The 22,919-nt window shown below is 47.1% G+C and overlaps 1 protein-coding gene across 6 annotated transcripts in view; it reads left to right on the top strand.

The window, feature by feature from the left end:
- Positions 1-8,852, top strand: part of LOC119465260 (solute carrier family 26 member 6) — a 255,292-nt gene extending 246,440 nt beyond the window's left edge. For all 6 annotated transcript variants that reach the window (XM_049655889.1, XM_049655888.1, XM_037726061.2 and 3 more), the window contains 4 exons: positions 1,395-1,449; positions 6,890-6,999; positions 8,028-8,116; positions 8,732-8,852. In XM_049655889.1, coding sequence (XP_049511846.1) covers positions 1,395-1,449; positions 6,890-6,999; positions 8,028-8,116; positions 8,732-8,741 — 264 coding nt within the window. In that variant the 3' untranslated portion in view covers positions 8,742-8,852. The remainder of the gene's footprint in view (positions 1-1,394; positions 1,450-6,889; positions 7,000-8,027; positions 8,117-8,731) is intronic.
- Positions 8,853-22,919: the final 14,067 nt, after the last annotated feature.

The following is a 22,919-nucleotide window of genomic DNA, read 5'->3' as shown; positions in this document are numbered from 1 at the left end:
GGTAACAGCGCTAGAGACGAGACGATGACGAGAAGTGACAAACACCGTGCTGAAAGATCAAGCTGATATCATGACGGCCTTGTCATCGTGCTCTATTTCGCGCTGCTACCACCCATTTAAAATTAGTACCAACCAGCCCAGTTCGACGCGCTACTCCAGAGGTAATTGCGAGGGGAGTGGCGCATACCTAGAAACAATAATCACAGGTTCTGACGAGTTCCTAGTAATATAATAACGGCTAAAGCAATACAAAGGCAAAAGTTATATTATGCAATTTTACGCGCCGAACTCGCAACATGATTTTGACACATGCCGTAGTGGGGGGCTGCGGAATAATTTTGCCCACCTGGGGTTATTGAACGTGCACCCAATGCACGGGACACGGGCGTGTTTGCCTTTAGACCCCATCAAGATGCGGCCGCCGCGGTCGGAATTTGGTCCCGCGCCCTCGGGTTTGGCAGCGCAACGCCACTGCCACTACGTCACCACTGCACGTCAATATAAAGGGAAGATTGACTAATTTGGAAAATTACAACGACTAACAAGCTTTAACCAAGAAGGATACTGACCGGTTTTTTTACTTATCCGGCAATCCGCATTGTCTAAAATAACGCAAAACCGTGGTCGATAACAGCCGACGTCAGTGATCCGAAAGCCGGTTCCGGTCCCGTGGTGCTCAGGGAATAAATGAATGAGAATATGTTTTCGTTTCGCACGGCAATGTTTCCGCATTTTGTGTATAATCATAAGAAAGTGAAATGTACGACGGTGCAAGAGTAAGGTCGTTTTGCAGAATCAACTCGGGGTATATTTCGTGAAAGAAACACAGATGAGCATATTCGCGAGGACAGGCGGGGGAAGTAAACTGCATAGATTTTTTGATTGAGGCCATGCTGCTGGAATGGTTGTAGTTACGGGAAATAAAGCGATAAAAAGACAAATATATTGTATGTTATGCAGAACTATAAAGATAGCATATACGAAATGCCTAAGAAAAAAATCAGAATGATGAAACAAGCGAGATGCGCCGTCCACCGAAATTGTATCTCTTGCAGAATGAAATTTGCAGCTTTGACGAAGACGAATGTTTCAGTTTTCAAACATTGATGCGCATGCAATAACAAGTGGTTACATTTTTTTCTTATTAATTTCTGACACAGGCTGCATTAATTTCTGACACAAGACGTCAGCAACAAATTCAGTATGGTTCACTATTCAGAGAAACTATATTTTGTATATGGAACTGTTGACATATGTAAACAGGAAAAAAAGTGTCTTTCAGTACGTTAACATGCGTGGATAGCGTGCCTACAAGTAAATTCGATACATATCTTTGCACTGAAAATGAGCCTGCTCGCTTATTGTGACTTACTCTGCCTCTTCTTCTATTGCAGCTTAAAAGAGATTACGACTCCGTTGATGTCAAGCTCTTCATTGCTGCATGCTCTGGTAAGCACCTTTATCCGGCTGTGTTCAACAGCAGTTCTATAGAGCATTCTTTTGGCTAAGAATATTTATTCGACTTAAGCACACGAATATAGCAACCAATAGAGTGGGAAAGCAAGGAAAGAAAGGTGGGGAAGTCAACGAGACGAACATGTGGTTTGCTACCTTGAATTGGGAGCAAAAAAGGGGGGGAGTGGTAAGAGGAAAATACTATCGCACGCATTGCGAAGCTGAATTAGCAATCTTTTTAAGATGACATGACAGGGAAAATAATAGTATTTTGTCAATTTTCTACTTTGCACGTGCTCTGGAACAAAGACAGTCCACGTAATAGCACTTTTGCATGTGAAGTTGCGAAGTAGCCAACCTGAAGAATATGAACGATGATGTGAGCGATGCACAATACGTTTCATAAGCTGCTGTTCAAGTATCTACACAAGAGTGGCCTGCATATTTACGTGTGACTTCACTCGGACATCATAAAGCAAAGTTTATATATATTTTTTCAGAATGACACAATGATGTGATTGTGAGGAGGGCAGAGAAAGAGGGGATACTGTGGTTATGGCATTGTGACATGCCAGCCGGATTTTCAAGCGATTAAGAGAACAAAATTTGACGATCAACCGATGAATAAATACCGCAGTATTTGGATGTTATACGTATATGTAGGCTCATCACTATTCATTCAAACTCCTTAGCTTGTCCGAAGTAAGGTTACGAAACTGCACGAACTAATAAAAAAGGGACACACACAAAGCCTTACTTTCATCATGATTAGTGTAAACCGACTACACACTTTCCTGTTTGAACAAGCTCCTTCGCAATCCTGAGTATTAGCGCTGATGTTTAGTTACTCCCGGAGTCGACCCCCTTGCGAAAGCTTGAGAACAAGGTGTAAGCGAAGCATAATTAGATTCATTTTGTTACAAATGCTCGTACCAAAAATATAAACAGGACTGCAACAGAGTGCCTATAGCGAGTTGGTTGTAGCGTTGGCGTAGACGTTGTTTCTAGCATGGACTGCAATCTTAGCGTGCCTATCTATAAAAGGGGAGATGGCTACAGTCCTGCAAAGATGAAAAAGACTGAAGAACAGGTTCCACGCTCGAAGTAAATAGGTTGGCTCGAGTCTGAGCTTTAACAAAGTTGGCTTTAGCTTATGAGAAAATTTTCCTGGTCTTATTTTCACTGTATAGGCGAGGAAACGTTTTGGTATTACGTTTAGTCTATCTAAGAATTCATGCTGTTTTAAAGCTCGAATACTTATCAGTGACCTTGTGAGTGAGTGAGTGAGTGAGTGAAATAACTTTATTGAGGTCCAGAGAAGACGCAGGGGACACCCCGCGCCACCCGGCTAGTCCCACGTAGGGACCGGCAAGCCGAGCTTGACGGCCCGATCGCGGGCACTCTGGACGGCCAGGGTTTGGTCGTTGAGTTCGGAGCTGCCCAAAAGCGCAGCCCACCTATCCTCGCTGAAGGCGGAGCCGATGGCTTCACACTCCCACAACACATGGTTAAATGTTGCCGTTAGTCCACAGGCAGGGCAGTCTGCACTGGGATACCTTTCAGGGTATATAGCGTGAAGAACCGCAAGGTTAGGATACGCACGAGCTTGTAAAAGTCGAAGGGTCACCGCCCGCGCCCTGCATAAGGCAGGGTGCGGGAGGGGGAATACCCGTCTTGACAGATAATAATGCTTAGTGATTTCATTATACGTCATCAATGGTTCCCCGCGGGGTTGGGGGACTGCGGAGGCGGCGCGGTCAGTGAGTCCTCGCGCGGCCTCGTGCGCGCTCTCGTTAGGGTTAGAGGGAGAGCCTTCAATCGACCCCAAGTGAGCGGGAAACCAAATGAGAGAATGCGGAGAGATACTTTTCAAGCTTTGGAGAATGCGAAGGGCCTGAGGGGATACCATCCCGGTTTGGTAGGCCTTAATGGCCGCCTTAGAATCGCTATATATTACCTCTCTGCGACCATCGAGCACAGCCAGCGCGATTGCAACCTGTTCGGCTACAAATGGCTTCGAAGTGCATACTGTAGCGCAGCAAGTGATCTTGGAATTAGAGTCGACGATGGAGACGGCGAACGCCTCTTGTTGGACATAGGCCGCGGCATCCACGAAGCTTGCCTCAATGTGGTTGTTACGTACATGTTCGAGTAGAGCTCTACCCCTGGCCCGACGTCTGCCGACGTTGTGTGCGGGGTGCATATTGCGGGGAATGGGCGCGATGTGTAGTTGAGATCTGATGTCGCTGGGAATGCGCACGGCGTCGGGGCAATGGTCGACAGGGTAGAGGTCCATCTCATCGAGTATCTTGCGGCCCGCCGGGGTGCCTGATAGCCTGAGCAGCTGTGAACGCTCTTGCGCCTCTATTATTTCTTCGAGCGTGTTGTGCACTCCGAGCTTTAACAGGTATTCGGTGTGAGTGCTCACAGGTAAGCCGAGGGCAAGCTTGAAGACCTTTCTGATGAGGGAATTTAACTTGTTCCTCTCTGCAACAAGCCAATTATGCATGGCTGCCGAGTATGAAAGGTGGCAGAGCACAAAAGCATGTATAATGCGGATGAGATTGTCCTCTTTGATTCCCCGGTGCCTGTTGGCGATCCTCCGGATGAGGCCGAGAGCACTCTCCGTCTTGGCGATGATCCTTCTGAGTGCGGCACCATTGGCACCGTTAGACTCGATATACATCCCCAATATTCGGAGCGAGTCCACTCTGGGCACCGGGGACCCGTCACCAGTGAAAAGCCGTATTTCGCTTTCGGACGCTGGTTTCCAATCACGATGGCCACCACCTCTGGGTCTTTTCTTGTAGAGAAGTAGCTCAGACTTGGATGGAGAACATCTGAGCCCAGTGGGGCGTAGGAAGCGCTCGGTTGCATCGATGGCGCTCTGCATGGCGTCCTCAACTTGGCCGTCACTCCCGCCAGCGCACCAGATGGTGATGTCATCTGCGTAGATGGTATGGTTGATACCTTGAATCTTGGCGAGCTCCTTGGAAAGCCCGATCATTGCGATGTTGAATAATGTTGGCGAGATGACTGAGCCCTGAGGCGTGCCGCGTGAACCGAGGGTGATTTCTTGCGAGAGGTATCTTTCGATCTTGAGCTTGGCAGTTCTCTGGCTAAGGAATGATCGGACGAAATCGTAGACCCTCTTTCCAAGCCCGAGGCCGGTAATAGTCTGGAGAATGAATTCGTGTGAGATATTGTCGAAAGCCTTCTCCAGGTCTATTCCAAGGATTGCTCTGGTATCTCTCGTGCTCCGGTCGATGATCTGATGCTTTATCAGCTTCATGGCGTCCTGTGTCGAGAGGCCGGCTCTGAAACCAATCATATTGTGGGTGTATATGTCATTAGTCTCGAGGTGCACCGTGAGCCGGCTGAGCAGGGCATGCTCTGCGACTTTACCTACACAGGACGTCAAGGAAATTGGTCTCAGATTGTCGATTCCTGGTGCTTTACCGGGTTTGGAGATGAGGACCGTGCAAGCCGTCTTCCACTGTGTGGGGACATGTCCACTGCGCCAGACTTCATTAATCCTTTCGGTGAGGAAGTCGATCGACTCATCATCGAGATTCTTGAGCATCTTATTAGTGACGCCATCTGGGCCAGGGGCGGATTTGCTGTTCAGGGAGAAGAGGACCTGTCGGATCTCAACCGCAGTGAAATCTTGGTCCAACTCCGGCACATCACACCCCGTGTAGTCTGGGAACTGGGTGGAGGCAGAGCTATCGGCGACTGGTAGATACTTCTTTATGAGCCTGTCGACAATCAACTCGTCCGGGATAGAGTCTGAAACGAGGTGGATGACCTTGTTTCCTTGTTTTAGGGGCGAAGCTCCTTAGGGTGTGGGTCTGTCCCTCCTCTGTAGTATGTAGTAGTAGTGGGTAGCCACGTCTACTTTTATGAAAAAAAAAATTCCGAAGGTTGTGTCCGTAGCGCGGAATCGAACCAGGGACCCCTCGCTTCCGAACGCGCGGCGCTAACCACTACGCCGCGAAGCGCACATGGACACACGCACCACGATGACAATAAATACCCAACATTAACGAAAGACTGCGCGTTTCTAACGCGTTTGTGCTAGAGCGTTACGGCCCGTGTAGGAAGCTGGTTTAAGACGCTGTGGCCTCTCCGCCTTACCCCCGTATTCATAAACGCTCCTCGACTTGAACTTGCCACCGCCTTCAACGCGTTTCGAACGCGCTGCCGAAGGCGGTGGCAAGTCAAGTTCAAGTCGAGGAGCGTTTATGAATACGGGGGTTATACTCTCTCAGCAGTCATGTGATGGCGTCGGCAAACGCGGTGCACGTTCCGGCATGTGTAAACGGCTGCATAAGACGCTGTGGCCTCTCCCCCTTACTAGAGAGTACTGCACGTTTCTAACGCGTTTGTGCTAGCGTCCCCTTAAGCGGGAGATGGTGCAATTATAATGAAGGGCGCTGTTATAAAATAGGAATGACGTCACATATGGCGCGTGTCATTGGTGGAAGTCAATCGCTCGATTTAGTGCGGCGAGACTGGGCGAATTACACGGAAGATTCACGGTTTACCGACGATTCCCTCCGGAGCTTCGCCCACTCATCATCATTCACCCCGTGGATATGCGTTGTTTTTCTTTCTCTCTCACTCTCTCTCTCTCGCTCTCGGCAAGATATATGATTCATGGTCTTTCCGAAACGACCATCGCTTTCTTGACATCTTGTTGAGTGGTCATACAGCCTTCGAGGTATGCCTTAATGTCGATAGGTTGAGACGGTACAGGCAGAAAGACCAAACATGAATACAAAGCCCTCGAATAAAACTGACGACTGTTATACTCGAAGGCATGGGCCGGCGTCGTTTAATCACGTTGCGCTATGCTTGAGAGAGAAAGAAAACGAGCCTCACTAAGATATTTCAGCACCCATAACCAGAATCAGTCGTCTCTAAATACTTTACAAACCAATTTCCTAACATGGAAGCAGACACGGACGTCCCATTCTAAGGGTCCGCAAATGACCTCTTGTGGGCTCATGTACTCGGGTGTGCTAATACCCAGGCTCGAGCCCATGTATTTGCCCTAGAATCCACGATTCTAATGAACATGAAGTTATTAATACAGTATAATATACAGCTCACCTTTGATATAAAAGAATGGCTAATTCTATTTACCCACTTGGGTTACTTAAGGCTTCACAGTGAGCGGTGTCTATGTAAAGTTGTCGGAAGGTTGAATGTACTTTTGATTGAATAATTGTAGGTTACCTCAAGTATTTAACCACTCTGCACGTCATACGCCTTTACGTCAGGCAGTAGCCTTGCAACAGGCGTGTCGTTAACTTGAAGTCGAAAGCGCCGTATGAGGTCACGGTGTCGTATAAGTTCTGTTTGAGCGTGCGAAGTCTCCTAGCCGTTCTCATTTTGTTGAAACCCTCCTGCACTTTGTTTTGCTCTGCAGACAATGTCTTCGACTTCCTTCGCAAGGCGGAAGCGGTGGACTTCCTCGGCTCAGACGCTTTCTTCCCATCCGTGTTCGACGCTGTTCAGGCAGCACAACATCCGAACAAGGTACAAACAGCGGAGGCATGTCGCAAACTGTCGCAAAACATGTCGCAAACTCAGTTTTGTTTACGGTTTTATTTAATTAAACATCAACTTAAACAACAGCAAGCAACAACATGAAAGAACAACTTGAGCGAAATGTATGTTTATCATACCACATCATCTCCAAGCGTAATTACATCTTCAGGCCTTCCCTTCGGAGCGGTTTAAACACTGAGCGAGATGACAAGAAACGGAACTAACAAAGTAATGTTCAAAATATGATTCGGAATCGCAGCTGTGGTGTCAAGCTAAATTTACGCACGAAACTGCGGATCATTTGCATTCCTACAAAGCTTGTAAACATCGCATTCCCTTTCTGCTGATGCCTACACGCTGAGGAAGATGGGATACAGAGGAGAAATGAAAGTGATCATTATAAGGAAATACATACCGAAAGAACATTTAAAATCTTACTTTAAAATTATGAAGTTTAGGACATGAATTTGAAGTATCTTGATTATGACGTATCGAGATCTTCAGAAAGAACCTTAAGGAATGATATATCGAACGTAACTGTCCAATTTGGAAAAAGTTAAAATCACAGTTTTCTTGATTAAAACTCCTAAACATTTGTTAGATAAGTAGTTTTCTAACATCAATCAGTCATGTTAATTCTAAGAGGGGATTATGGAGCTGCTTGGAACTTGGTAATCAGATGATATCAAGATCTTTACATCTTTAACACTACGCAACAGAAAGTCTATGAAAATACTTTTACTTCTCTTCCTAAACAAAAACCTTGCAATTAGCATAATCATGGGCGGAATAATTCGCATGCTACCATAGTGCCTTTGTCTATGTGCTGACGACATTTTGGTTTATAATGCAACTTCAGTCAGTCCGCCAGTTGAATACTATTTAGTTCGAAAAAAATAAACTGACAAGTTCACTCAGGGGCGTATCACATGTAGCACTTCTGAGGCATAGCACATGTGATGAACTCCATTCGATGTCAGAAGATTTATTTTTTCTATATTTTGCAATACTTCCAGTTCATTGGAGCCATTCCTGAGCCGCCACCATCCATCATCGAGCCAGAACCAGAAGAGGAATCTGAAGACTCTCATCCAGAAGCATCTGAGTAAGTCATCTAATGTTAATTGATGAAAGAATGAAGGACGCACTTAGCCTAATAAAGAAAATGTTTCTCGAGTCAATCTATACGCATTGCTTCTGCGTATTATTTAAAAGTCACATAACTTGAACAATGTCCACCACTGGGCAACAAAAGATGAGAACATGTATTTGATGATCGGTAGTTATTCTATTGCAGCAATAGACCTGCTACATGTGTCCATTTCTGTAAGAATTACGACCATATACTTTGACCTTGCTACATGAGAAAGTCAGTAGTGACCGGGAAAGATGCATAATGTTTTTAAACGTCAAACTGGGTAGTAATTTTAATTTTGGACTAGGCTAATAATAGTTTCTGCCATCTAGAATAGAGAGCTGATGTACCAGAGCTACTAACCCTCACAAGGTACTGCATCGAGGGGTGTCAAATCTTTGCCAATCTGCTAACATTGGTCCTCAGCTCATAATTTCCAGTACTTATTTGCATGTCCTTCTAAAATGAGCTTTTATAGCAATTAGCTGAACTTATTCAAGCTTAGCCGAAGTGTGTTTAGAAGTGTTTTATTGTGTCTGTTTAACAAATATCCTCAAGAGATTTTTTTTCTTCTGTTTATTCCAGATTTCTTTGAGAGAGATTCCGCCGTTTACAAGCCGCTGTCGTGACGTCACATCTCGCTTTTGCACTTTTGTAAATATTTGTAATAAACATCCTACATGTTTTTAGTATTTATTCATAAACAGCATCGGTGTCTTTGTTCAATCTTTCGTACTGCAATGAAAGCTCTCTAGGAATACTTTTGCTACGTATACCACTATACATAGAAGAAAAATATTTGCTCCATCCATGTTTACCATGAAATCGAAAGGAAACTAGTACTGGTTGTTCAGAAAGACAGCTTCGCCGTTAAAGAAAAATTCGTCCCGGTGCGGGGATTAAACACGGAACCACGATATTCCGAGGCGGTCCTTCTGTCTTATGAGCCAACCAGAAAGCAAGCCGATCAAAAACGGAAGCCGAAGGACAGGGACAGAGAACATGGCTCATAGCTTGTCTTCACCTCATTGGCTTGCTTGCATACGAATTGATTTTCCATGTGTCACTACCAATACTGTTGAATGCTATCGCATTATTTTTTGGTTGTTAAAATTAGAGGCGAAACGTATGAGGAACTCTTGCTGCAAATAAAGCTCTTAACTCACTCTACAAGCTGTAGGAAGCACGTCTTGTGTAAGCGTGGTCGGCGTACGACATACATACGCAGGTTTACAATGACCTTCATTCAAAGCTACATTTTCTTTTAAGCTTCTCTTGTTTACATATTTCTTCGCGTGATTGTCCTGCCCGCATTACTTATTCTTCAAGACAAACAATTTTAGAGTAGCGTAGTAAACGTACGCAAGTAAATACTTACCCGCGTTATGTACAGAATGCGACAGCGTTCTCTACATTGGGAACCAATCAAAGAAATCACATTGGCAAAATTTTGCTGTTTGGCCTGTCTTTATTATCTCCTATTGCACTATATTTTTGCGGTATATTGGTATTTCTTTTTCAGTGTTCACTCCACAACGCTGTACAAATCATTATATTGTACTCTAATCTTGAATAGGCTAGAGTGCAACTGATAGGCGAATTAGGACTTATCTAATAATTGGTGAACATTCATGTTGAGGAACATTTTAATGCAATAATTAAATCGGCTCGAATCCAACACAGCATATTTTATTGCCTTGTTTGTAATGAAAGATTCGCCATTTATTTAAACTACCAAAGTGGTCGACGAGAAACCTTCGATGTCGTGATGGGTAGATATCATAAGCCTCTCTAAGCTCCCTCACTTCTAAGACATACGTAGTTGTTTGTATCAGTTTGCTGTTCACTTTCATGCATGCATCTGATGTTCCAAGTGCTTCGTAAGACTCTCAGCGTCCCGAACAATACCTTTCCAACGGTCAACAGTGTCCGAAGGCTTGAAATTAAAACAAAATGATAATGCTCAGGCCATTACAAAGAAAAAACCTGTCAGAGCACAAGTCTCACCGTTCGCGCATAGCCTCGATGCTTGTGGGCCACCGGCTACATAGCGTGTCTCACTGTTTTCATAAAATCCTTACTGTTTCCTTGGTAAGTAGTTAAAAAATTGTGAGAATGTTTTTTTTTTTTTGCTTTTGTTAATTCATAGAGCTGCTCGACATCACCTGCGATTAGGGCGAAATCAGCGCTACCAATGTTACCTAACTTGCCCTGTTGATAGTGGGGAATACTAGGCTACCGGCGGTCAGGATATGCCAGTTAGTCTGCCTTCAACCCTTGGATCGGTCTGATATAAATGCCCTGACAAAGGACACAGTGCCATTGGCATAGTTTTAGATACCGCAAAGTAGCTGTTTTGTGGTGCCAAGATAGCGACATCACTTAAAGAACTGTTTTCCCTGGTGTATAATCACGCACAAGCATTTATGTTTCGAAATTAAATGGAAAATCCATTAGGAAATATTTTCAGCATCAATACTTTGAAGAAATCCTGTTATACGCTAAGAATCTTTCAAAGTATTGTAAAAATGTTATATCTTTTTCCGCCTATACAATAAACAGCCCCTACACGGCGAGGTCCACCAGCTCAGTAAAAGAACAGAGCACATTTTGTTGCATTGTGTCATAATGCTTCGTACTGTTATGCCCCCCCCCCCAAAAAAAAAATACTGAAGTTGCTATCTTTATTTATTTGAGGGAATCATGAGTAATGCTATAACAAAGATTTTTCTGCAGTACGCCGTGGTTCCAAGTTAAGAAAACATGTTGCTGCTCCTTGCAATTCCATGTGAAAGTAACAAATGGAAAAAAAATGATAAAATGATGGTAATAAACATGGTGAAAGACACTATGAGACGCTTAAAATCGTAAATAACAGACGAGATATCCTGCGAAAAAAACTGCAAGGACAAAAGACAATAGTCATCAAAGTAAGAGTAATCCAGTAAGCGGCAAAAAACATGTAAGTCGAAGCACGTTTGACTGGGTTATACCATTTAAAAAAATTTAAACTATATGTGTGTCAGGGCTGTAGAAATTTAAAAATTGTTCTTGACATGAGTTGAAATTTGGACTTTAGTTACAAGGTGGAAATTCAAGCGAAGCTCAGAGGACATAGCAAACATCCACGTCGCACAAGGACACGTATTTTAAAGAAATCAACATTTCAGCATTGCGCATAAAAGCTGGAGAAGCTTCACTTTAGCTGTGATTATGAAATGGCGAGATAGTCGATACTGAGTAAGCCTAAATAGTGTTCTGGTGGCCAAAAACTGAGAGCGTGTGTCTTATCGTCCTCTATTTGTTAGTGTGTGTTCTTTATCTCATCAGTTAGGCTACTGTTCAGTGACAGATAGTTCTGTTATCGCTCTACCTGCCATAGTAAATAAGCCGAGCTCTGAGAACTCGTTAACGATTGGCGAAGACAGTTGTTCTAATTGCAGTAGGGTGTAAAACTGGATGAGCTGATTAATGTTCATCAGAATCACCGCGCAAATGGCACGGTGACAGCGACGGTGTAGTGTGTATTCCCGTATTGAGGCATCATTATTAGACAGCTTTAGCAGAGCGCCGCTTACGCTCCGCTCTGCTCAGATTTCACGCTCTGAGATACTGCAGGCAACTCGTAGATTTCGCATCTGATGAGCGCGTCTTGCCTAAAACCCCATATATATATATATATATATATATATATATATATATATATATATAAAGTAGCGCCAACCACTTCCCTTCTCCCCCGTTCCACCGTCGCGATCGGCGCGGCCAGCGCGATCGAGGCGCGATATCGACAGTGGCGCCGCCTACATCGGGTCTGCCATGGCAGACGACAGATAACGCGCTACCAGAGGAAATCCGCGGCAAACTTCGATCGCGCCCTGCGGAGAAGTATTTGAGGCGCGATTTTGCTTCGTCATTCAGTAACTGGTCCTTAATAATGCTGTTTTGGAAGTAGCAACACGACGATGCGAGACGGCGCAAATACCAAGTGTGTAGCAAGCGTTTGCGCTCGCCGGATGGTAAACAAAAAAGCCTTTTGCCCTCGCCTTGTCGGTTGCGGCAACTTAAGGCATAGCAGCATGCCATCACAACGAAGTTCTTGTCCCTAAAGGTATGTTCAGACGGCGGTCGTAACGTTAGCAAAGCGCGCATCTGTCATAAAGACCGTATCGCGCGTTACAAGCGTTAAGATCGTTAACAATGCTGGTCGTTCATATTGTCAGTTGCATACGTTACGCATCTTAAGACCTGACAATAAAAACGTGAGCTGGCCAGTTGCGTCTCAGTGCATTTCAACATGGCGCCTGTAAACAGACTACGCACACAACTACGCACACTACTCGAACTACGCACACAAGCTACTACGCACACAAGCAGCCATGTCCTTGGGCCGTTGCTCTAACTGGGGATGCCGGTAGTCACGTCACCGGAAATTGAAAACCGAAACTGCGGCGCTTATTGGCCACGCCGTATCTGTCGTATCTGTATGAAACGTAAAAGTAGCGGGCCTTCCAACAATTACTCTCGCGTGCGTGACGACTGTTGCGCTCTTAACGCTTCATACGATTGTAGTCTGAACAATTTAATTGCGCTTTTTGCGTTTGCGCTTCCGTTTTTTACGAAATATCTGCACATTACGTACGTAGTCTGAACGTACCTTAACACGTTTGATCCGTTTGTGCGTACAGCACTTTCGTCGCACCGGCCCGAGAATAGCGGTTGGAGCGCGCTGGAAAGAAAAAAATATACAAACGCACAACGCGTGCTTCCACGTGACACGGACTGGCCAATGGGGATGATAAGTGGTTCTTGAGGGAAAGGGAAAGGTTGGCGGAGGAGGCTGGGGCGACAGGGGGCGGCGAGGAGGAAACGCCGGGGTGAGCGTGGTAGCGGCAAGATCTATGAGTGGCGCTACTTTTTATTGACCCTTTTCGCGGCGCTCCCGTGGGCGCTGCCATGTTTGATCACGTGGTGACGCGTCCATTGCTTGCCTCAGCCGCCTCCGTTGCCTCCGCGTTTACAATGCAAGCGCGTGACGCCGGCGCGGCGCAGCAAACCGCTGTTTCGACGCGTATCGTAGACGGTGACTGCGTGCACGACACGTAGCTTAGGCCACAGCTTTCGAGGACATGTAAGTGCTTTCAGAGCTCATTACGTCTTGTCCAAACGGCGTGAGCAGCGTATACGGTGCTTGTGCTAAAAGCGGGGCTAGAAATGTATTCCAAGCTGTCCAAACTTTCCGCTTATGAATTAAATCGGGATCAGTGTGATCTGCGTTCTTTATTTGGCAAATAATTTGAACCAACGCTTGTCATATTTCTGACTCAGTAAAGTTCCTCGGTGCGGCCACTACCTGATCGTTTATTTTTAGCGTAATCATTCGCGGGTCTGCTCTGCTGCGATAAATTTGTTCTTGCTGTGCACAAGCTTAGAATTTAAATGTTCGGTACTTTGCGGTAGCTCGTAGCGAAGGCATATTATCGCTAGTCCCTCGCTTGCTCTGTGGACCATCCCGAAACATTCAGCTTCCAACATTCGTGTCTTGTCGGTGCAGTCGCCGTCACTCACGCTTCGGCACATTGATTCAAGTGTGCGTCTATTCACTCACACGTTGGCGATAGGGTGGGCGTAAGTTTTCGTGCGAGTAAGGGTGGATGTGTGTAGATAACGTGCGGGAAACTTACTATGCCAGTAAGTGGCACTACTTCATTTTGTAACGAGCGGTACTCACTCCCAAGTGCCGACGTTCCGGAGTTGAAGTCCTTTCTTTGGAGGTTAGCTATATAGCGCAGGAGGATGAATTATATATTTTTTTTTATCCTTGAGGAAAGCCGTGCATCGCGAAGGGCGGCAACACAGGCAGTCCTTATGTAGCAGCGGCGACACAGGTTGATTCCATTCATTAATATGTTAATCACTATTTTGCAGCGAACTACCGCACACGTCTTCCTTTTATCGTTACACATTTTGCAGTATGAATTGGGCACAGTGCATTAGCGCACACCCAGTTGCATTTTCGACAGCTGATCGCACAGTAGCAGCGTAAAGGCAGTAATGGTTTCGTATTCGTGCGCATTCGCTGATGCAATGCATGGCGCGCGGCCGAAAGCGCCATCTCGTTCCTGTAGAGAAAACTGCTCCGCGAAAAGGGTCAATATTAGGGGCTTTATTCTTGCCTAGACGCGAGCGACGCGCTATCAACTCGGCTGCAAAACGACGAAGAGGCCAAGTAGACACGCTGTCACGCTCCGCTCAGTCGGCTTAGCAGCGGAGCGAGGGATGCGATCTTCGTTCCGCTGATGGTATCAGCGTTGTGCGCAAGCGCACTATCATTCCCGCTAAGCGGTTCTGTGGCATTTGCTAGCATATTGACACGTATACATGTTTATCTTTCACCGGTGGCTGCTTTCCACCTTCTTCAACATGGCGGCAAACGGGCCACTGACGGCGGAATAGTCGGCTCCAGTGTCGACGAGAGCGGTGACGTTATGACCATCGATTAGCACGTCTAAGTCGGTAGACCGTCGTCTGGCGTTGCGGTTAAGTCGTGGTGTCTGATCACGGATGCGTCGGCTTGCTTCGCTGCTGCTACGTCGCGTCGGCAGGTCTTCTTTCGGCGGCGAAGTGTTGTCGTGAAGGCTCATTCCAGGCGGCGTGCTGATATCTCGTCATGAAGATTCGCGAATCTTCTTCGTCGGCAGCGGAGGATCTTCGGAATTGCGTCGTACAGCAACCGCACCTCCATCGGTTGCTGCCTTTAGTTTCCCGGGTAAGGACTGGGAGATCGGCCCCGAGTGGGACCGGTGTACTGACGGCGATGGGGCGAGATGTAGCGGCCTGGTGACGGCGAGCGTGAGGGTCGTCGTGGTTGCCACTGAGCTCCGGCGAGGTAGTCGGCGATGTCACGTGGTCGCTCGCCAAGCTGTGGACGTGGCGCGTTGACGGCGAACCCTCGTAGGCCCATCTCGCGGTATGGGCATCGGCGGTAGACATGGCCGGCTTCCCCGCAGTGATAGCAGAGCGGGCGGTGGTCGGGGGCGCGCCAAATGTCCGTTTTTCTCGGGTAGCTGCGCTGGGCGACGGGCGGGCGTGCTGGCTGCGGCGGCGGCGCTGGGCGACGGAATTGCGGCTTTACGGGGCCCTGGCGCGAGCGCGGAGGGGGGCCTTGACGACGGGCGACGGCGGCGTATGTCATCGCTTCCGGCTGGGGTTGCGGCGATTCGGGAAGTCCTAGCGATTGCTGGATTTCCTCCCGCACGATATCGGTGATGGAAGCAACTTGAGGCTGCGACGACGGTAGCAACTTCCGCAGCTCTTCGCGTACTATCGCCCTGATGGTGTCTCGTAGGTCGTCGGAAAGTCCTTGGACTTCGGCGTAGTGTGGCGTCGGACGGCGATTGTATTGCCGGTTGCGCATGTCCAGTGCTTTCTCGATCGTCGTAGCCTCCGAGAGAAAGTCTTGGACTGTTGTTGATGGATTCCGTACCAGTCCGGCGAATAGCTCCTGCTTAACGCCCCGCATGAGCAAGCGAACTTTCTTGTCTTCGGGCATAGCTGGATCGGCGTGCCGGAATAATCGAGTCATTTCTTCAGTGTACATACCGATGCTCTCATTCGGGAGCTGTACACGGTTTTCCAGCAAGGCTGCAGCTCTTTCTTTACGGACTACGCTAGTGAAGGTGTCCAGGAATGCGGCTCGGAAGAGGTCCCAGGTTGTTAGTGCACGCTCCCTATTCTCGAACCAGGTTCTGGCGCCGTCTTCAAGCAAGAAGAAAACATGGCGCAGCTTGTCGTCGCAGTCCCACTTGTTGAACGTAGCGACCCGGTCGTATGCCTCCAGCCAGCTTTCGGGGTCTTCACATGGTGAACCGCGGAAAGTCGGCGGCTCCCTGGGTTGTTGCATCACGATTGCAGATGTTGGCGCAGGGGCTGTCATGGTAGCTGCTGCCGAGGTCATGACTTTTGTCCTCTTGGTCTTCTCAGGTAGGGGTTCGTACTCCGGTGGCAGGTTCAGTAGCCTGCGACTAGCTCGCTGGTCGGGTAGGCGTCGACGTCTTCTAGACGGTGTGGGCTTGGCTCACGGCTGGACGGGGGGTCCGGTACAAGGACATAAAAGCACCTCCACCAGATGTCACGTAGTAGTGACGATGAAGCAAACAGTCGTAAAACTGGGAATGACGAAACTGATTCTTTATTGGGCGAACCTGTGCCCACAAAAGCAAGCTACCCTCAAAGCACAACGAAAGCGGCGAACACAGTCGGCGGTCGTCGAAATCTGATCAGCGGCGAAACGCGTCAGCTTTTATACCTGAGTCATCGAAGGTTCCAGATTAATCCCTGATGCCCGCGTGTCTTCCAGAAAGTTCTAGACAATTCGCGTCGCTCATACAATCAGATTACAAAGGCGTCGGTGACCACAGACGACGGATAGAAGCATTGATAACGTCCGAGAAGCTTCCAATGCAGGCGCGTCCTGCGCCGAGCGATAACGTTTGACATTTGTTAACTGGTGGAAAGCAGCCACCGGTGAAAGATAAACATGTATACGTGTAAACATGTATACGTGCTACCGGACGTCACCGACGAAGAAAACCTCGACGTTGCCACCTATTTGCAGCGTGCCGAAGAAGGTCGGCAGCTCGCCCGCTTGCGCATCAAGAACCAGCAGAGGACCGTCAGCCGACACTACAATCTTCGACGACGCAACGTCGAGTACCAGCCCGGCGACCGTGTTTGGGTCTGGACTCCGATACGCCGGTGAGGACTTTACGAGAAACTGCTACGACGCTATTTCGGTCCCTACAAGATTATCCGACGGATTGGCGCACTGGATTATGAGGTCGTGCCAGACGGCATTTCGCAATCACAGCGGCGCCGCGCACGACCCGAAGTCATCCACGTGGTGCGTCTTAAGCCTTTTTTCGCCCGCTGACGAACTTGGGTACTTTGTTACTTTTTTTTTCTTTATTACGCGTGGTTTTGTTTTCGCTTTCACATTTGTTTGTAGCATCGGGACGATGCTTTTTAAGGGGAGGGTATTGACACGTATACATGTTTATCTTTCACCGGTGGCTGCTTTCCACCAGCTAACAAATGTCAAACGTTATCGCTAGGCGCAGGACGCGCCTGTGTCGGAGGTTTCTAGAACGTTATCGATGCTTCTTTCCGTTGCCTGTTTTCACCGACGCTTATGTTATCTGATTGTGTGACTGACGCGAATTGTCTAGAACTTTCTGGAAGACACGCGGGCATCAGGGATTAATCTAGAACCTTCGATGACTCAGGTATAAAAGCCGACGCGTTTCGCCGCTGATCAGATTTTCGACGATCGCCGACTGTGTTCGCCGCTTTCGTTGTGCTTTGAGTGTAGCTTGCTTTTGTGGGCACAGGTTCGCCCAATAAAGAATCAGTTTCGTCATACACAGTTTTACGACTGTTTCCTTCAGCGTCACTACTACGTGACAATATGCTGGTCTGAGCGCAGCGGACTGCAAGCGCTCAGCAAAAACATTCTATTTATATAGCGCTGAAAAGACGTATGACCAGAAAGAGAAGCACACAACCCAGGATAATAGTGCTAATTTTTATCTTAACAAAAGAGCTATCAGAATAATCCCATAGGAAGCTTACTTTCCAGTAGGAACACTTGGTCGTGGTGAGCCCTACCGATGGTTGCTTAGAAATCTATCACTTGATTTTATTGCGACATCAACTATTGGACACACTGGTGAATTTTCGCCGTCGTAATCGGCCTGGGTACCCGTGTAATGTCCATGTGCGATAAGGTCGCGCCCCACGCCCCATTTGCCATGGGTGCAAGAGAAAGTGTGTGGTGGTGAACCGAGAAGGTTGATGTCTTGATGAGTGCCGTTCTCTCACGTGCCAATGTTAAGGCTGATAAAGCTCGCACTATTCGTGGGGAAGGCTGGTGAGCACGCGTCTCCTCCTCTACTCCGGCTTTGGCTGCGCATGGCTGTCTGCGCGGCGGAGCGCATACGCCGGTCACGCGCCCTATCTTCGAGGTAATCTGCGACGGTTGCAAACATGGTCGAACCGAGATGGCTGGTCGCCACACGTGCACTATCTCCACGCGTGTATAGCGTTGGAGGTCGCGTAATATCAAGCGGGAGGCACGCGTGGTTTTGTGCGTCATTCTCACTTTCATCTTGCATTTCGTAGCGACACTTAATGTGTATCAATCCCGGGCGTTAACAAAGCACTCTTTGAGAGTGAGTACTTCTCGCCGTCCACACGTCGCATCACCGTCAAGTCCACAAGCATGGATGCCAGTATCGCTATCAAGGATGCCAGTCAGACTGCGCTCGTTGCTGCCCTTACAGCGCTTTAAAGAAACGACAAATGCTGTCACTCTTCTGATGCAGATATCCTGCGCTTCCTTTTAGATAAGCGCTCGTGTAGGTCACAATCGCTCAGGAGAAACCAGAGCCACAGCGTTATGCCTCGTAGTTTTCGTATTTCGGCGACGCTAAAGTTGCAGTTGCTAATGTCCCTCCTGTTAGCGGCACCCATGCAAAATGACCAGGAAACGGTCAACGTAATAGACAATCAAATAACTTGTTGAATGTGATAGCGATGACAAATCTGCGAAACATACTTCGGCTTCAAGAGGGCATGCATAACGCTTCTCAGAGCCGACTAGTTGGAAAATGTGTTCTTGCATTCGTGGAAATGTGTTCGTGTGCTGCAGCATATCGTGTAGCATAGTGAATATGCCTGGAGGGTGACACGCTTCTTGCCTTTGCATATCCGCTATCTCCCCTGACACTTTTTTCGCATTTCTGGCGATAGCGATTACGGTCAGCACCGGCGGCGGACACCATCGCGAACCGAAACGGCTATTGGAATGAGCCCATAACAGCTTACGCTGTAAAATAATTCACAATACACAAACACTGATCGCCGTTACGAATTAAACTGTTGTCGTGGCTTCCCGTGAATGATTGTGCGGTGTCAAGGCTAGGTGAGAGTGGAAGACTGGTGAATAATAGTATGGTATACGCTGTGTATGGCGATTTACAGTATATACATAAGCCTATGTCTGGCAAGAAGGACAAGGCGATTTAGCACCTACGCGGACCTAGACGTAAGCTGACCGAAGAACACAGTTTTTCGCGACTGACAGATGGCGTTGCAAGTGTGTGTAACCACGAAACACAGAACCTCTTAAAAGCCTTTTGAAACAGCTACAAAGAGTTATGCACGGCTTGGTCTACGAAAAGACTGCAAGCAGAATTTCTTCTATTTTGGTAAACGCATTCAGAACGTCCAACTCAATAACTTTTTTACATGTTTTTGTCTAGAAGTGCATAAAATGCCGAAAGGCATGTGACCGACGGCGTTAACGATAAAAAGACGCCACATACAAACTCATAAGGAGCAACGTATTAAGCTGGCTACATTCTTGAGTAATGTCACACCGGAACTTCAACAATAAATGGCGTATTATCATTTTCAACCCAGGGTGGGCACACGACGTCTCCAAACCATTATTCCATGCTCGCGCCGCAGGGGCTGACAGCAGGAGCGAAACGCCGGTATTAAAGTCATCGCAGCATGGCGGTAGTCAAGTGGACAGGCTATAAATTTTTCATGCATCTCGTTTTGTGCTGGAAACACTGGGAGGCAGGAAGTTTCAAAAAAAAAAACGGTCGCTAGCACACGCAATGTCGTGGTCGTGAGTTCGTACGTTATGCTAGTTGTGCGCCGTTCTAAGTTGTTCTACACATTTAGTGGATATCAACTGGAGTCATTTAGGTGTGCCGACGCTGTTTCCCACGTGTTTCGCATCAGTGCTTTGTGACATCGGATATATTGTGTTTTCGCCGACGGCTTAATTACTACCACAATGGCGGGATCTGCTTTCGCCGCCTTCGTTCTCGATGCGCTATTAGATCTTGCCGTTGAGTGCGGTAGTTGGGCAACGCTGAGGAGGACTTAAAGAAATGAAGGTTTATTTACAATATGTAGAGGATTAAAACAAAGCAAATATACAGTAAAAGAGTCATCGTTACGGCCGACCGCAAGTCAGACGCTGCATGCGGCCCGCGGCAAGAAGAACGTCTCTTCTCGATCTGTCTCTGGCTTATAACCCCTTGTCTCTCGGGGTCACGTCATTTTCCTCCAATCGTAGGGCCCATGCAGGTGGCGTCATTTTAGGCCAATGAGGACTCTCCAAGGGTTCTATTCTCCCATGGTTTACTTGCCTCTGGCGTTGCCTACTCGCCTGGAAGAGCTGGAGGGACGGGTTGTCTTGAAGGGCCTTCCGGAGCTGCAAAACAGCTTTGCTCGGGACCAGGGTGAACAACCTCGAACCGTGCCGGCTTTCCGTTGCACTTTCGGGAAGTGTCACGCGGGGGGGAGGGGGGAGACAAAAGGTCCACGCGCGGCACATGAGGGTGGGATTGCCAACCTGTTTGACGAGCCCGATATCCCGGTCGAGGCGCACCGGCGCACCATGATTAACAGGCGACAGCGAGTGGTTGCGGTCGAAGAACTTCACCGATGCCGGGAAGAGGGTCCGTATCTAACAGATCCTCCGCGCCCTGGAAATTCGGAATGGCCGGTGAACTCAATTCGGTGGCCATGAAGAACTCTGATGAAGTCTGTAGTACACTGCCGACGAGCTTTGTGAGACGAATTCTTTGATCCCGTGCCCTGGAGAACGTACGTCAAACAAGCAAAACATAGCGCTGACCCACGCGCAAGCGCACGCTCTTTACTCTTGACTCGCCAGCCTATTACTATATCAAAATCAACCCCGTGGTGTATCTTTTGTTTCCAGTTTTGATAAAGCAGATCCAACCATCTTTCTAAACAGCTTTTCACGTCTGCTCGAATTCGGAATAGGCCAGAGTGATACTGCTGTTGCAAAACAACTATTAAACAAACTAAATTATTGGAAACAACCATTATAACCATACAAAAGCGATGTTTTGAAGCTACGAGGATGACTTCCAGCCCTTAATACAATGAAGAAGAAGAAGTGGTTTATTGATTTGAAAATGTAGAGAGGTCGGCCGGAATATAGAGCATCTGGCCTGCTACTCTACGTAAGGGAAGGGGAGGAGGGGAAGAAAGAGGTTCACAATGGGGGATGATAATGGAAGGAACTAGGTGAAAGGATAAATTGCATAAACTGTTATCACAAGCGTGAGTCCAGGCCCGTGTCGCCTAAGAAACGAGGAAAAAGCACGCATTGCGTCTATTGTCTGCCAACTATGTGGCCCTGCGCCTAGCAAGAGTTCCTCCGACAGTGGTCTATTATATAAATGCCTCAAGGTGGCTGCCAGTGTGAGTTTTTCGCGCGCATACTCAGGGCACACCACGAGCATATGGTCTATAGTCTCTATAACACCACACACTGAACATTCCGGGGAGTCTGTCCGTCCAATGATGTGCAAATATTTGCGCATGAAAGCGACGCCTAATCGCAGTACGTGTATCAGGCATGTATGAGAGCATGAAATTCCACCCAGAACAGGAAATTGCATATCGGGATCCAGCCTTTTAAGACTTAATACAATGAAATGACAATACAATACAGTACAATACAATACAATGAGCTATTAATACAATGAAATACGTCATTATTTAAAGGACGAAAGGTAATACGTAGACCTAAACCAGGAAACTGCATATCGGGATCCAGCCCTTTAAGGCTTAATACAATGAAATGACAATACAATACAATGAAGTAGAGCTCCAAGTCGGGGCTAGTTGGTTGACATGCATGGTATAATTTTTTAACTGCGCTAACACACACTGACAAGGACGAGGCAGACAAGACGTGCGCACGTCTTGTCTGCCTCGTCCTTGTCAGTGTGTGTTAGCGCAGTTAAAAAATTATACCATACAATACAATGAGGTATTAATATAATGAAATACCTCATTATTTAAAGGAAGAAAGGTAATACGTAGACCTAAACAAAAGGTTTTAAATAACCAATGCTTCAAAGCACCTTATGCAGCCTCACTTCACGAACAGCCTGTTCATATCCTATCACAGTGGGCGTCTTATCGCACGTACTGATGCTACTGAAGAGCCTCGATCGTCAACAAAATGGACACACAATCCAAACGCGCCAATTTTGCGGTCCCTATCCTCTACGCATACAGTAGTCTCATGTAGACGTTTTCTCACGCTTACTCGGGTTTCTTCCCTTTGTCCATACAGGACAGAACTATCAACAACAAATATAAACTTGGGTAACGTGCGCACTAACAAGAACCTTAACAGAAACGCGTCTGCTATTAACTAATTCCACGCATGCTTAATAGAAAACTTAGAATGCTGTCGCCCTCAACACAAACGAGCGACCCAATCACAAAAATTCTGTTTCCTTCTGTCCGCACAGGACACGCACTAATCGAATCGGACCAACGCTTCCTGGTGTAAATGATTCACTTACTGAAAACCAACGCGCTTAACCTTACAAATAAAAACTTACACTTTTAAAAAGGCTAACTGATACACACGCACTTGACTATAGGCTTTTAAACAAATGACCTTGCCGTTTCAAGTTCCTCACAAAAAGAAGAAAGCCTAACTGTTCCTTAACGATCACTTTTCGAAACGCAATGTTTTACGCAATAGCTATCTTTCAAACGTCGAAGCTTAGAAACTCAAGTCGAAAATCGCGAAAATGCTCAAATGGTAAAAAAAAAGAAAAAAAAAACGAAACAAAACTGTGCTTCTACGGAACCTTTCATTTTGCCTGGCGCTCTGGGAATCTCACAAGAACAAATCTATTTT

Source organism: Dermacentor silvarum, chromosome 9 (assembly GCF_013339745.2).
Source record: "Dermacentor silvarum isolate Dsil-2018 chromosome 9, BIME_Dsil_1.4, whole genome shotgun sequence".
Taxonomy (NCBI): Eukaryota; Metazoa; Arthropoda; class Arachnida; order Ixodida; family Ixodidae; genus Dermacentor; species Dermacentor silvarum.
Note: the sequence above shows the minus strand (reverse complement) of the source record. Positions and strands in the feature narration are given on the sequence as shown.